Source organism: Coregonus lavaretus, assembly GCF_964263955.1.
Source record: "Coregonus lavaretus genome assembly, chromosome: 11".
Classification (NCBI taxonomy): domain Eukaryota; kingdom Metazoa; phylum Chordata; class Actinopteri; order Salmoniformes; family Salmonidae; genus Coregonus; species Coregonus lavaretus.
The window spans coordinates 49686113-49702250 of NC_139998.1; the positions used below are offsets into that span (position 1 = coordinate 49686113).

Below are 16138 nucleotides of genomic sequence, written 5' to 3' on the forward strand. Positions count from 1 at the left end.
AAAGTTCAAAGGCTGGGCCTAATATTGTGTGTAAGAGGTCATATAATAAGTTTTGTAGTGATTCCTATGTTGTTGATGTAAAGAGTATATGTTGGTCCGTGGTGTGTAATGAGGAGCAAACAGACACTGCACTTGACACATTTATGAAATTGCTTATTCCAGTTACTAATAAACATGCACCCATTAAGAAAATGACTGTAAAATCCCCATGGATTGATGAGGAATTGGAAAATTATATGGTTGAGAGGGATGAGTCTAAAGGAATGGCAAATAAGTCTGGCTGCGCAACTGATTGGCAAACGTATTGCAAATTGAGAAATCATGTGACTAAACTGAATAAAAAGAAGAAGAAACTTCACTATGAAACAAAGATAAATTACATAAAGAATGATAGTAAAAAGTGTATGCACTCATTAACTGTAAGTCGCTCTGGATAAGAGCGTCTGCTAAATGACTAAAATGTAAAAAGCTTTGGAGCACCTTAAATGAAACTTTGGGAGACAAAGGCAAACTCAGGTCCATCATTCATTGAATCAGATGGCTCATTCATCACAAAACCAACTGATATAGCCAACTACTTTAAAGATTTTTTTCATTGGTAAGATTAGCAAACTTAGGCATGACATGCCAGCAACAATTGCTGACACTACACATCCAAGTATATCTGACCAAATGATGAAAGCATTGTAATTTTGAATTCCGTAAAGTGAGTGTGGAAGAGGTGAAAAAATTGTCTGTCAACAAGCTGCCCAATGTAGTTCCAAGATGGCGAGGTAGTGCAGTTGTTTTTTTATCGTCTGTCTGTATATAGCCTGTAAATACTCTATTTTCGTACATTTTTCGTACATATTTCCCTATCAGACTTTTCATCCTTCTACAAGATATACTTTCCTGCAACCCGCCTCACTCAATGTGGAACGGATTCTATTATTGACTTACCTTTATCTAGAATCTAGAATCTCCAGTTGAAACTAGCTAGCGTAGCCAGCTAACTAGCTACTTGCTATTTGCTTTTAGCCACAGCTAAGGTGTTTTCATCCAGAACATTGGATTTTTTCCGCGGGATTAATTTTAATCACTGGACATTGATCACCGGATATTCGGCCAGTCTGCACAGCGCGTTATCGACCCAGAACATATCAGTTCTTCCGCGGAATCACTGATTCACTGGACCTTTAACTCCGGATTCATCGCCACCAGCTGGCTACAACAAAACGGACGCTGTGGTCTGGCTAATCAACCTGAGCTAGGCCCATCTCCCGGATATCTACCTCTCTATCAACTGGACGGGACCACATAGTATTGACGCGGAGCCCCGCCGATCCTACACGACTGGTCTGCCGACGAAATCGTCTGATGTGGTTACGACGTTAACCACGAAGATTCCATCCATCTGCTAGCCCTGGCCCGCTAGCACACGCTAGCCGTGGCCTCTTACTAGTGTTTCACCACCGGACCTTATGATAACTCAGCTATACAGCTGATATCTGCTGGACTGTTCCTTTTTACGGTACTACATCCTGTTTATGTTTAGCCTCAGCCCAAACATGGTTAGTTTATTGTTGTTTCGGTTATTTCTAATTGTACTATATCACTGTAGACCCCCCAGCCTAGCTAAACATGCCTTAGTTAGCTCCTTTGTCCCTCCACCAATACACAAAGAAACCGACTCAATTGATGCCTCTAGAGATACTATCTCTTTCAGTGTTACCCAACGCTTAGGTTTACCTCCACTTTACTCATGTCCTTCCATATCCTTGTCTGTACATAATGCCCTGAATCTTTTCTACAATGCCCGGAGAACTGCCCCCTTTATTCTCTGTACCCAACGCACTAGAAGACCAGTTCTTAAAGCCTTTAGCCGTATCCTTATTCTAATCCTCCTCTGTTCCTCTGGTGATGTAGAGGCTAACCCAGGCCCTGTAGCCCCCAGTATCACTCCTACACCCCAGGAGCTATCATTTGTTGACTTCTGTAATCGCAAAAGTCTTGGTTTCTTGCACATAAATATCAGAAGTCTACTTCCTAAGTTTGAGTTATTCACTGCGTTAGCACACTCTGCCAACCCTGATGTTCTAGCAGTGTCTGAATCCTGGCTCAGGAAGGCCACCAAAAATTCTGAAATTTCCATCCCCAACTACAACATTTTCCGTCTAGATAGAACTGCCAAGGGGGGTGGAGTTGCAATCTACTGTAGAGATAGCCTGCAGAGCTCTATCATACTATCCAGGTCTGTGCCCAAACAGTTTGAGCTTCTACTTCTAAAAATCCACCTTTCCAGAAATAAGTCTCTCACTGTTGCCGCTTGCTACAGACCCCCCTCAGCCCCCAGCTGTGCCCTGGACACCATATGTGAACTGATTGCCCCCCATTTATCCTCTGAGTTTGTACTGCTTGGTGACCTAAATTGGGATATGCTTAATACCCCAGCCATCCTACAATCCAAGCTAGATGCCCTCAACCTCACGCAAATTATCAACGAACCTACCAGGTACAACCCTAAATCCTTAAACATAGGTACCCTCATAGATATCATCCTGACTAACATACCCTCTAAATACACCTCAGCTGTCTTCAACCAGGATCTCAGCGATCACTGCCTTATTGCCTGCGTCCGTAACGGGTCCGCGGTCAAACAACCACCCCTCATCACTGTCAAACGCTCCCTAAAACACTTTAGCGAGGAGGCCTTCCTAATTGACCTGGCCCAGGTATCCTGGATGGATATAGATCTCATTCCGTCAGTAGAGGATGCCTGGTTGTTCCTTAAAAGTAATTTCCTCTCAATCTTAAATAAACATGCCCCTTTCAAAAAATACAGAACTAAGAACCGATATAGCCCCTGGTTCTCCTCAGACTTGACTGCCCTTGACCAGCACAAAAACATCCTGTGGCGTACAGCATTAGCATCAAATAGCCCCCGCGATATGCAACTTTTCAGGGAAGTTAGGAACCAATATACACAAGCAGTCAGGAAAGCAAAGGCTAACTTTTTCAAACAGAAATTTGCATCCTGTAGCACTAACTCCAAAAAGTTTTGGGACACTGTAAAGTCCATGGAGAATAAGAGCACTTCCTCCCAGCTGCCCACTGCACTGAGGCTAGGAAACACTATCACCACCGATAAATCTACAATAATCGAGAATTTCAACAAGCATTTTGCTACAGCTGGCCATGCTTTCCATCTGGCTACCACTAACCCGGCCACCAACTCTGCACCCTCTGCTGCAACTTGCCCATGCCCCCCCCGCTTCTCCTTCACACAAATTCAGACAGCTGATGTTTTGAAAGCGCTGCAAAATCTGGACCCCTACAAATCAGCTGGGCTAGACAATCTGGACCCTTTCTTCCTAAAACTAGCCGCCGAAATTGTCGCAACCGCTATTACTAGTCTGTTCAACCTCTCTTTCATAACGTCTGAGATCCCCAGAGATTGGAAAGCTGCCGCGGTCATCCCCCTCTTCAAAGGGGGTGACACTCTAGATCCAAACTGCTACAGACCTATATCCATCCTGCCCTGCCTTTCGAAAGTATTCGAAAGCCAAGTTAATAAACAGATCATCGACCATTTCGAATACCACCGTACCTTCTCCGCTATGCAATCTGGTTTCCGAGCTGGTCACGGGTGCACTTCAGCCACGCTCAAGGTCCTAAACGATATTATAACCGCGATTGATAATAGACAGTACTGTGCAGCCGTCTTCATCGACCTGGCCAAGGCTTTCGACTCTGTCAACCACCGCATTCTTATTGGCAGACTAAATAGCCTTGGTTTCTCAAATGACTGCCTCGCCTGGTTCACCAACTACTTCTCAGATAGAGTTCAGTGTGTCAAATCGGAGGGCCTGTGGTCTGGACCTATGGCAGTCTCTATGGGGGTGCCACAGGGTTCAATTCTTGGGCCGACACTTTTCTCCGTGTATATCAATGATGTCGCTCTTGCTGCTGGTGACTCTCAGATCCACCTCTACGCAGACGACACCATTTTGTATACATCTGGCCCTTCATTGGACACTGTGTTAACAAACCTCCAAACGAGCTTCAATGCCATACAACAATCCTTCAGTAGCCTTCAACTGCTCTTAAACACTAGTAAAACTAAATGCATGCTTTTCAATCGAACGCTGCTAGCACCCGCCCACCCGACTAGAATCACCACTCTCGACGGGTCTGACCTAGAGTATGTGGACAACTACAAATACCTAGGTGTCTGGTTAGACTGTAAACTCAACTTCCAGACTCACATAAAGAATCTCCAATCCAAAGTTAAATCTAGGATCGGCTTCCTATTTCGCAACAAAGCCTCCTTCACTCATGCTGCCAAACATGCCCTCGTAAAACTGACTATCCTACCGATCCTTGACTTCGGCGATGTCATTTATAAAATAGCCTCCAACACTCTACTCAGCAAATTGGATGTAGTCTATCACAGTGCCATCCGTTTTGTCTCCAAAGCCCCATACACTACCCACCACTGTGACCTGTACGCTCTTGTTGGCTGGTCCTCACTACATGTTCGTCGTCAAACCCACTGGCTCCAGGCCATCTATAAATCACTGCTAGGCAAATCCCCGCCTTATCTTAGCTCATTGGTCACCATAGCAGCACCCACCCGTAGTCTGCGCTCCAGCAGGTATATCTCACTGGTCATTCCCAAAGCCAACACCTCCTTTGGCCGCCATTCCTTCCAGTTCTCTGCTGCCAATGACTGGAACGAATTGCAAAAATCTCTGAAGCTGGAGACTCTTATCTCCCTCAACAACTTTAAGCATCAGTTGTCAGAGCACCTTACCGATCACTGCACCTGTACACAGCCCATCTGAAATTAGCCCACCCAACTACCTCATCCCTATATTGTTATTTAATTTGCTCTTTTGCACCCCATTATCTCTATTTGCACATAATCTCTTGCACATCTAGCATTCCAGTGTTAATACTATTGTAATTATTCTGCACTATAGCCTATTTATTGCCTTACCTCCATAACTTGCTACATTTGCACACACTGTATATATATTTTCTGTTGTATCTCTGACTTTATGTTTTTTTTTACCCCATATGTAACTCTGTGTTGTTTTTTGTTGCACTACTTTGCTTTGTCTTGGCCAGGTCACAGTTGTAAATGAGAACCTGTTCTCAACTGGTTTACCTGGTTAAATAAAGGTGAAATAAAAAAAAAAATAAAATAAAAAAAAATGACAAGCCACGGGGTCTGACAACTTGGATGGAAACTTACTGAGGATAATAGTGGACGGTATTGCCACTCCTATTTGCCATATTTAAGCCTACTAGAATGTGTGTGCCCCCAGGCCTGGAGGGAAGCAAAAGTAATTCCGCTACCTAAGAATAGTAAAGCTCCCTTTACTGGCTCAAATAGCCGACCAATCAGCCTGTTACCAACCCTTAGTAAAATATTGGTGTTCTTCCAGATACAATGCTATTTTATAGTGAACAAATTGACAAACTTTCAGCATGCTTATAGAGAAGGACATTCAACAAGCACAGCACTTACACAAATGACTGATGATTGGCTGAGAGAAATTGATGATAACAAGATTGTGGGGGCTGTTTTGTTAGACTTCAGTGCGGCTTTTGACATTATCGATCATAGTCTGCTGCTGGAAAAATGTGTGTTATGGTTTTACTCCCCCTGCTATATTGTGGATAAAGAGTTACCTGTCTAACAGAACACAGAGGGTGTTCTTTAATGGAAGCCTCTCCAACATAATCAGGAATTCCCCAGGGCAGCTGTCTAGGCCTATTACTTTTTTCAATCTTTACTAATGACATGCCACTGGCTTTGAGTAAAGCCAGTGTGTCTATGTATGTGGATGACTCAACACTATACATGTCAGCTACTACAGCGGCTGAAATGACTGCAACACTTAACAAAGAGTTGCAGTTAGTTTCAGAGTGGGTGGCAAGGAATAAGTTAGTCCTAAATATTTCTAAAGCTAAAAGCATTGTATTTGGGACAAATCATTCACTAAACTAAATCTTGTAATAAATAATGTGGAAATTGAGCAAGTTAAAGAGACTAAACTGCTTGGAGTAACCCTGGATTGTAAACTGTCATGGTCAAAACATATTGATACAACAGTAGCTAAGATGGGGAGAAGTCTGTCCATAATAAAGTGCTGCTCTACCTTCTTAACAGCACTATCAACAAGGCAGGTCCTACAGGCCCTAGTTTTGTCGCACCTGCACTACTGTTCAGTCGTGTGGTCAGGTGCCACAAAAAAGGACTTATGAAAATTGCAATTGGCTCAAACAGGGCAGCACGGCTGGCCCTTGGATGTACACACAGTGCTAATATTAATAATATGCATGTCAATCTCTCCTGGCTCAAAGTGGAGGAGAGATTGACTTCATCACTTGTTGTATTTATGAGAGGTATTGACATGTTGAATGCACCGAGCTGACTGTTTGAACTACTGGCTCACAGCTCGGACACCCATGCATAACCCACAAGACATGCATTACATTACATTTACATTTTAGTCATTTAGCAGACGCTCTTATCCAGAGCGACTTACAGTTAGTGAATATATATATATATATATATATATATATATATATATATATATATATATATATATATATATATATTTTTTTTTTTATACTGGCCCCCCATGGGAATCAAACCCACAACCCTGGCGTTGCAAACGCCATGCTCTATCAACTGAGCTACATCCCTGCCGGCCATTCCCTCCCCTACCCTGGACGACGCTGGGCCAATTGTGCGCCGCCCATGAGTCTCCCGGTCACGGCCGGCTGCGACGGAGCCTGGATTCAAACCAGGATCTCTAGTGGCACAGTTAGCACTGCGATGCAGTGCCTTAGAACACTGCGCCACTCAGGAGACATGCCACAAGAGGTCTCTTCAGAGTCCCCAAGTCCAGAACAGACTATGGGAGGCGCACAGTACTAAATAGAGCCATGACTACATGGAACTCTATTCCACATCAAGTAACTGATGCAAGTAGTAAAATTAGATTTAAAAAAACACCTTATAGAACAGCGGGGACTGTGAAGCAACACAAACACTGACACATGCATAGACACACACGATAATATACGCACTATACACACACGTACACAGGATTTTGTACTGTAGATATGTGGTAGTGATGGAGTAGGTATTGTAATGTTTTTTAAATTGTATGAACTGCCTTAATTTTGCTGGACCCCAGGAAGCAGCTAATGGGGATCCATAATAAATACAAATACAAACTCCATATTAATGCCCATGATTTTGGAATGAGATGTTCAACGAGCAGATGTCCACATACTTTTGGTCATGTGGAGTACATTTCTCTCAGTTACTGGTGATCGCTATGGAAGTACCACCTGAAGCAGAAATACATGGGTTCCGTCCCAAATGGTAGTAGGTGCCAGGCACACCGGTTTGAGTGTGTCAAGAACCGCAATGGTGCTGGGTTTTTGACGCTCAACAGTTTCCCGTGTGTATCAAGAATGGTCCACTACCGAAAGAACATCCAGCCAACTTGACACAACTGTGGGCCAGCATCCTTGTGGAACGCTTTCGACACATTGTAGAGTCCATGCTCCGAGTGCAACTCAATATTAGGAGGGCGTTATGGGCTCAAAGTAGTGCGCTAGGGAATAGGGTGCCATTTGGGTCAAATACATGCTTTGTTATGTGTATTAGAATCATTGAAAGTTGAAGATCTTAGAAACTGATTCTTGTCCAGTCCACTGCAGAACAAATGTTGGCTGATGTCCACATCGAGGTTTTGAGTGAGTCCATTCTTAACTGAAGCGCTGATGTGTGCTTTTAAATTTTTGTGTAGTTTAGTGTAGTGGCTGTCAATCACATAGAACAATGCATGTCTGAACCATTGACATTCGCAGTACATTACACTACACATTTGCTAAAAAAATAATCTCTTATGGTAGTGCCACTGTGCCAGTACAGTAATTTAAGACTTGAACCAGTCTGATTGTGCTTGTCCACCCTAGCTCCAACGTCCAGCTGTTCTCTTGCTTTCCCTCTTCTCTCTCTGTTTTTTCCTTCCCTCTTTTCTTTGCTAACTGACTGAAATGTCAAATCAAATCAAATCAAATCAAATTTTATTGGTCACATGCGCCGAATACAACAGGTGCAGACATTACAGTGAAATGCTTACTTACAGCCCTTAACCAACAGTGCATTTATTTTAAACAAAAAAGTAAGAATAAAACAACAACAAAAAAGTGTTGAGAAAAAAAGAGCAGAAGTAAAATAAAGTGACAGTAGGGAGGCTATATATACAATAAAATAAAGTGACAGGAGGGAGGCTATATATACAGGGGGGTACCGTTGCATAGTCAATGTGCGGGGGCACCGGCTAGTTGAGGTAGTTGAGGTAATATGTACATGTGGGTAGAGTTAAAGTGACTATGCATAAATACTTAACAGAGTAGCAGCAGCGTAAAAAGGATGGGGTGGGGGGGCAGTGCAAATAGCCATGATTAGCTGTTCAGGAGTCTTATGGCTTGGGGGTAGAAGCTGTTGAGAAGTCTTTTGGACCTAGACTTGGCACTCCGGTACCGCTTGCCGTGCGGTAGCAGAGAGAACAGTCTATGACTAGGGTGACTGGAGTCTTTGACAATTTTGAGGGCCTTCCTCTGACACCGCCTGGTATAGAGGTCCTGGATGGCAGGGAGCTTTGCCCCAGTGATGTACTGGGCCGTACGCACTACCCTCTGTAGTGCCTTGCGGTCAGAGGCCAAGCAGTTGCCATACCAGGCGGTGATGCAACCAGTCAGGATGCTCTCGATGGTGCAGCTGTAGAATTTTTTGAGGATCTGAGGACCCATGCCAAATCTTTTTAGTCTCCTGAGGGGGAATAGGCTTTGTCGTGCCCTCTTCACGACTGTCTTGGTGTGTTTGGACCATGATAGTTCGTTGGTGATGTGGACACCAAGGAACTTGAAGCTCTCAACCTGTTCCACTACAGCCCCGTCGATGAGAATGGGGGCGTGCTCAGTCCTCTTTTTTTTGCTCAGTCCTCTTCCAAATGTAATGGAAGTGTTTAGGATGTGTGCATTGTCTTTATTAGGGATCCCCATTAGCACGTTTCTATGATCTGTGGTTAAAAAACAGTGATTTTCAAACCCTGCAATGATTTCTTAGCCCAAGGGAGGGTATTTCTGTTTTAACTTTTGATCTATACAGAACTTAAATGTGCTGTTTTCAGATATGTTGACACTGGTATTGTGCTGGGGATGATGAAAGTGAGGTTGTAAAGTGGTGGAATTCAGCGAAGTTCCATGCAATATACAACTTGTGCCACGGATATTAACATATGCATTGATGCTGTCCTTGTGTCTTACAGGTGTGAAGGAGATATCTCTGTCTGAACTGGATCTGAGGGCCAAATGGGAGCAGTCTCTGGGGCCACAGTATGACGTTCTGGTGAGATTCTAACTGACAGCAGGATATGAACATATGGACAGAATACCTGCACACCATAGGAATTATATAATTAAGCAATAAGGCACGAGGGGGTGTGGTATATGGCTAAAATACCACGGCTAAGGGCTGTTCTTATGCAAGACGCAACGTGGAGGTGCCTGGATACAGCCCTTAGCCATGGTATATTGGCCATTTACCACAAACCCGAGGTGCCTTATTGCTATTATAAATTGGTTTCCAACGTAATTTGGTCCTCTGTAGCTCAGCTGGTAGAGCACGGCGCTTGTAACGCCAAGGTAGTGGGTTCGATCCCCGGGACCACCCATACACAAAAAAAAAAAATGTATGCATGCATGACTGTAAGTCGTTTTGGATAAAAGCGTCTGCTAAATGGCATATTATTATTATTATTATTATTATTATAAAAATATTTGTTTTGTCATACGTGTGGTATACGGTCTGATATACCACGGCTGTCAGCCAATCAGCATTCAGGGCTCGAACCACCCTGTTTATGATGACAATTGTTTGTGTTTTTCCCTCCCAGGTGATTGAACTGGACCCTGTTATTGAAGATGATGCTGAACTACAGAAGTACTCCAAGGTGACAACAAGTTACCATCAAATATTGGAGCTTAATGCTTATGCCACACAGTTCCCTTTGACAAAAACTCACCAGTTACCATAGGGATGATAAAGTATTATTTTCTATCCTAGCTGCTGCCCATCCACACCATGCGTCTGGGGGTGGATTTGGACTCATTTGACGGCCACCACTACATCTCCTCTGTGGCCCCAGAGGGCCCTGTGGCCAAACACGGCCTCCTGAGACCAGAGGACCAACTACTGGAGGTACTGCACACACCACACACACACCACACAACACAACACACACACCACACACCACACACACACACACACACACAACACACCACACAACACAACACAACACACCCACACACCACACAACACACAACACCACACACAACACAACACACACACAACACCACACAACACAACACACACCACACAACACAACACACACACCACATAACACAACACACACCACACAACACACACATGCCACACACCACACACACACACCACACACACACAACACACACACACACACACACCACACAACACACACACAACACACACACCACACAACACAACACACACAACACACATACACCACACACAACACAACACCACACAACACACACCACACACCATACAACACACACACACACCACACAACACACACCACACAACACACACACACCACACAACACACACACACACCACACCACACAAAACACACGCACACACACACACACCACGCAACACACACACAACACACAGCGCACAACACACACACACAATACAAAGCACACACAACACACACACATACCACACAACACACACACACAGTACACACACACAACACACACACAATACACACACACAACACACACACAACACACCCACGCAATACACACACACACCACACAATACACACCACACAATACACACACACCACACAACACACACCACACAATACACAGCGCACAACACACACACACACACACACACACACACACACCCACCGCACAACACACACAACATTTTCCTTGTCTAAATACATGCAAAGTAACCAAACAATGACATTTATAAATAGATGGGATGTAGCTTAATAGATGTCAGTAAATTATATAGAACCCATGATCTGCCAGTCATAATGCATTGTAAGATTATAAAAATATATATTATACAGTGAGGGAAAAAAGTATTTGATCCCCTGCTGATTTCGTACGTTTGCCCACTGACAAAGAAATGATCAGTCTATAATTTTAATGGTAGGTTTATTTGAACAGTGAGAGACAGAATAACAACAAAATAATCCAGAAAAACGCATGTCAATAATGTTATAAATTGATTTGCATTTTAATGAGGGAAATAAGTATTTGACCCCCTCTCAATCAGAAAGATTTCTGGCTCCCAGGTGTCTTTTATACAGGTAACGAGCTGAGATTAGGAGCACACTCTTAAAGGGAGTGCTCCTAATCTCAGTTTGTTACCTGTATAAAATACACTTGTCCACAGAAGCAATCAATCAATCAGATTCCAAACTCTCCACCATGGCCAAGACCAAAGAGCTCTCCAAGGATGTCAGGGACAAGATTGTAGACCTACACAAGGCTGGAATGGGCTACAAGACCATCGCCAAGCAGCTTGGTGAGAAGGTGACAACAGTTGGTGCGATTATTCGCAAATGGAAGAAACACAAAAGAACTGTCAATCTCCCTCGGCCTGGGGCTCCATGTAAGGTCTCACCTCGTGGAGTTGCAATGGTCATAAGAACGGTAAGGAATCAGCCCAGAACTACACGGGAGGATCTTGTCAATGATCTTAAGGCAGCTGTGACCATAGTCACCAAGAAAACAATTGGTAACACACTACGCCATGAAGGACTGAAATCCTGCAGCGCCCGCAAGGTCCCCCTGCTCAAGAAAGCACATATACATGCCCGTCTGAAGTTTGCCAATGAACATCTGAATGATTCAGAGGAGAACTGGGTGAAAGTGTTGTGGTCAGATGAGACCAAAATGGAGCTCTTTGGCATCAACTCAACTCACCGTGTTTGGAAGAGGAGGAATGCTGCCTATGACCCCAAGAACACCATCCCCACCGTCAAACATGGAGGTGGAAACATTATACTTTGGGGGTGTTTTTCTGCTAAGGGGACAGGACAACTTCACCGCATCAAAGGGACGATGGACGGGGCCATGTACCGTCAAATCTTGGGTGAGAACCTCCTTCCCTCAGCCAGGGCATTGAAAATGGGTCGTGGATGGGTATTCCAGCATGACAATGACCCAAAACACACGGCCAAGGCAACAAAGGAGTGGCTCAAGGAGAAGCACATTAAGGTCCTGGAGTGGCCTAGCCAGTCTACAGACCTTAATCTCATAGAAAATCTGTGGAGGGAGCTGAAGGTTCGAGTTGCCAAACGTCAGACTCGAAACCTTAATGACTTGGAGAAGATCTGCAAAGAGGAGTGGGACAAAATCCCTCCTGAGATGTGTGCAAACCTGGTGGCCAACTACAAGAAATGTCTGACCTCTGTGATTGCCAACAAGGGTTTTGCCACCAAGTACTAAGTCATGTTTTGCAGAGGGGTCAAATACTTATTTCCCTCATTAAAATGCAAATCAATTTATAACATTTTTGACATGCGTTTTTCTGGATTTTGTTGTTGTTATTCTGTCTCTCACTGTTCAAATAAACCTACCATTAAAATTATAGACTGATCATTTCTTTGTCAGTGGGCAAACGTACAAAATCAGCAGGGGATCAAATACATTTTTCCCTCACTGTACATGCAGGCTTTACCTGGTGTAACCTCAAAATGATGGTGGCACACATTTAATGTGTCATAACTTAACATCATTTCCTAGTATATTTTGTCCCCTATCACCTTGAGCCTGTCCCATGGCCTTGGTGGTCAGACGGTGGCCCTGCCTCTTGGCTCCAGTTCAGATGTGGCTGTGACTGTGGAGGGGGTTAGTTAGACCCATATCTAATGTACACTACAGGGGACCTCTGTGCTGTTGTATTTTCTGTTGTTCATTGGGCTTTTTCATTATAGGTGTGTGTGTGTGTGTGTTTATGTGAGTGTGTGGTTGGGAGTTTGTGTGTGTGTGCGTACATACTCTTGTGAAGAGGGGTTAGCTGGCTAACCGAGCCCATCTGTACGGCAGATCCCTGCTTCCTCTGTGCCACCCCCCTGCTCACCCCTATCCCTCTTCCTGCCCCCTCCCCTCCCTGGCACGGCTTGGTGCAGCTTCACCACTGTGCCCTCAGCCTGTTGCTGTTGGCAGACTTGGCATAAGCAACCACCATGGTACTGTGGCACAGGACGGGAATACCCTAGGAGAGGAGGGGAGAGGAGGAGAGGAGAGAAGTGGGAAGAGAAGACGGGTGGGGAGAGAGGGGAGGGGAGGCTAGTTTTTAGAGCTCCAAATGTATCGCTACATTCAGGTTTTAAATGCCAAAGGTATAGCTAAATTAAATGTCAGGCTTCGACACAATCCCAACCCTCCATACTAGTACATCTTGATCCACACCTACATTTTTCCGAGCTGCAACGTGAACTTAATGCAGTCTCCCGGTAAGATGGGAGGCCTCTAAACCTTAGTAGGGGGGGCCAGGTCTCCCCCACATCTCTGGGCAGATGGCACATAGCATAGCCGGGCTCTCCAGACGCACCAGCACAGCCCGCTCCATTAAACAGCAATCAAGAGGCCCAGCGGCTCCCTGAGTCCCCTCACTGAGAATAGGGCTATCCCAATGGGTTGGCCCCTCTGATCTCACACACACACACACCCTCCTCATCTGGGCTACTATATCTCTTTTGGTTCACTTCATTAACATAGAGATAATCTTTGTTGGGAATTGTTGAAGTCACAAATTGACTCCATTAGCTTCTGATGTCTTACACTATATGACCAAAAGTATGTGGACACCTGCTCGTCCAACATCTCATTCTAAAATCATGGGCGTTAATATGGAGTTGATCCCCCTTTTGCTGCTATAACAGCCTCCACTCTTCTGGGAAGGATTTCCACTAGATGTTGGAACATTGCTGCGGGGACTTGCTTCCTTTCAGCCACGAGCATTAGTGAGGTCGGGCACTGATGTTGGGCGATTAGGCCTGGCTCGCAGTCGGTGTCCCAAAGGTGTTCGATGGGTTTGAGGTCAGGGCTCTGTGCTTGCCAGTCAAGTTCTTCCACTCCGATCTCGACAAACCATTTCTGTATGGACCTCGTTTTGTGCACGGGGGCATTGTCATGCTGAAACAGGAAAGGGCCTTCCCCAAACTGTTGCCACAAAGTTGAAAGTACAGAATTGTCCAGAATGTCATTACTGTATGCTCTTGCATTAAGATTTCCCTTCACTGGAACTAAGGGGCCTAGCCCGAACCATGAAAAACAGCCCCAGACCATTATTCCTCCTCCACCAAACTTTACAGTTGGCACTATGCATTGGGGCAGGTAGCATTCTCTTGGCATCCGCCAAACCCAGATTTGTCCATCGGACTGCCAGATGGCTCCAGAGAACGTGTTTCCACTGCTCCAGAGTCCAATGGCGGCGAGCTTTACACCACTCCAGCCAACGCTTGGCATTGCGCATGGTGATCCTAGGCTTGTGTGCGGCTGCTCGGCCATGGAAACCCATTTTATGAAGCTCCCAACAAACAGTTATTGTGCTGACGTTGCTTCCAAAACTCGGTAGTGAGTGTTGCAACCAAGGACAGACAGTGTTATGGAGATTGCATGGCTGTGTGCTCGGTTTTATGCACCTGTCAGCAATGGGTGTGGCTGAAATAGCCGAATCCACTAATTTGAAGGGGTGTCCACATACTTTTGTATATGTAGTTTATCTTCCCTTTGAAACTGTTGCACCAGCCAGCAGTTGGCTGTGTATTTACTCTAAATGAATGGTGTGTGTGTGCACACTGCAGGTGAGTGTTTTTCTGTCTGCCTGTCTTAAGGGAATTTCCTGTACATGTGTATGTAGTGACATTGTGTGTTTGTGTCGCTGTACGTGCTACGTGTGTCTCTGTCTACAGGTAAACGGGGTGCAGCTGTATGGCAAGTCGAGGCGCGAGGCAGTGGCATTCCTTCGTGAGGTTCCCCCTCCCTTCACCCTCGTGTGCTGCAGACACCTGACAGAGGAGAACTCAGACAACCAGCCTGACCGGGACGATGAGTGGTGCTCGCCCAGCCCCGCCGCTAGCCTCTCTGAGGTCAGGACACACACATTCAGACAGGCACACACGTGCACATACACACACATATGTAAGCACGCACACGCATTTACACACACACACACACATACATATGATAGCCTACTGCATATCCTCCTTCTAGATTGAAGCCAAACTGTCCTCTTTAGTGACTAGTCAGGCCTACTGCCGAGACCCTACAGGTGACCAGCCTCAGGTATGCTACTCTATCATTTCTCTGCAAAGTGCTGACACTTACTGGACAGCTAACTGTGTGTAAAGTAGCCGATGACAGTGGCCAGGTGACAGTCAGTGTTGTTGATTACTGCAGTACAACACATATCCGATTTTATCTGGTAAAGATGTTCCGGAAGCTAAAATAATGGTGTCCTGTCTCCTTATCACAACCGTGTGCCTCTTTCACCCACCAGGACCAAACCACCCTAAAGGAGGTGTCGGAGGAGGAGCAAGCGCCCACATACCCCAGCCACCAGGAGGAGAAAGTGCATGAGGAAAGAGAGGAGGAGGAGGAGGAGGATGAAAAGGGAGAGATGGCTCTGTGGTCCCCAGACATCCAGTTGTTGGAGCTGGAGAAGGGAGAGCGAGGCCTTGGCTTCAGCATCCTAGACTACCAGGTAGGGAGAGGGAGAGAGGCCTGGGCTTCTGCATCCTAGACTACCAGGTAGAGAGAGAGAGAGAGAGAGAGAGAGAGAGAGAGAGAGAGCGACCTGTGCTTCAGCATCCTAGACTACCAGAGAGAGAGACCTGGGCTTCAGCATCCTAGACTACCAGGTAGAGAGAGAGAGACCTGGGCTTCAGCATCCTAGACTACCAGGTAGAGAGAGAGAGACCTGGGCTTCAGCATCCTAGACTACCAGGTAGAGAGAGAGAGACCTGGGCTTCAGCATCCTAGACTACCAGGTAGA

At 45.3% G+C, this 16138-nt stretch overlaps 1 protein-coding gene across 8 annotated transcripts in view; it reads left to right on the top strand.

Annotated features, from left to right (window-relative positions):
- patj (PATJ crumbs cell polarity complex component) overlaps window positions 1-16138 on the top strand; it is a 234171-nt gene that overhangs the window by 37788 nt on the left and 180245 nt on the right. For 6 of the 8 annotated variants that reach the window (XM_084172209.1, XM_084172214.1, XM_084172210.1 and 3 more), the window contains 6 exons: window positions 9342-9421; window positions 9969-10025; window positions 10139-10273; window positions 15057-15233; window positions 15358-15429; window positions 15644-15847. In XM_084172209.1, coding sequence (XP_084028335.1) covers window positions 9342-9421; window positions 9969-10025; window positions 10139-10273; window positions 15057-15233; window positions 15358-15429; window positions 15644-15847 — 725 coding nt within the window. The remainder of the gene's footprint in view (window positions 1-9341; window positions 9422-9968; window positions 10026-10138; window positions 10274-15056; window positions 15234-15357; window positions 15430-15643; window positions 15848-16138) is intronic. The other 2 variants (XM_084172212.1, XM_084172216.1) reach the window with 1 other exon arrangement.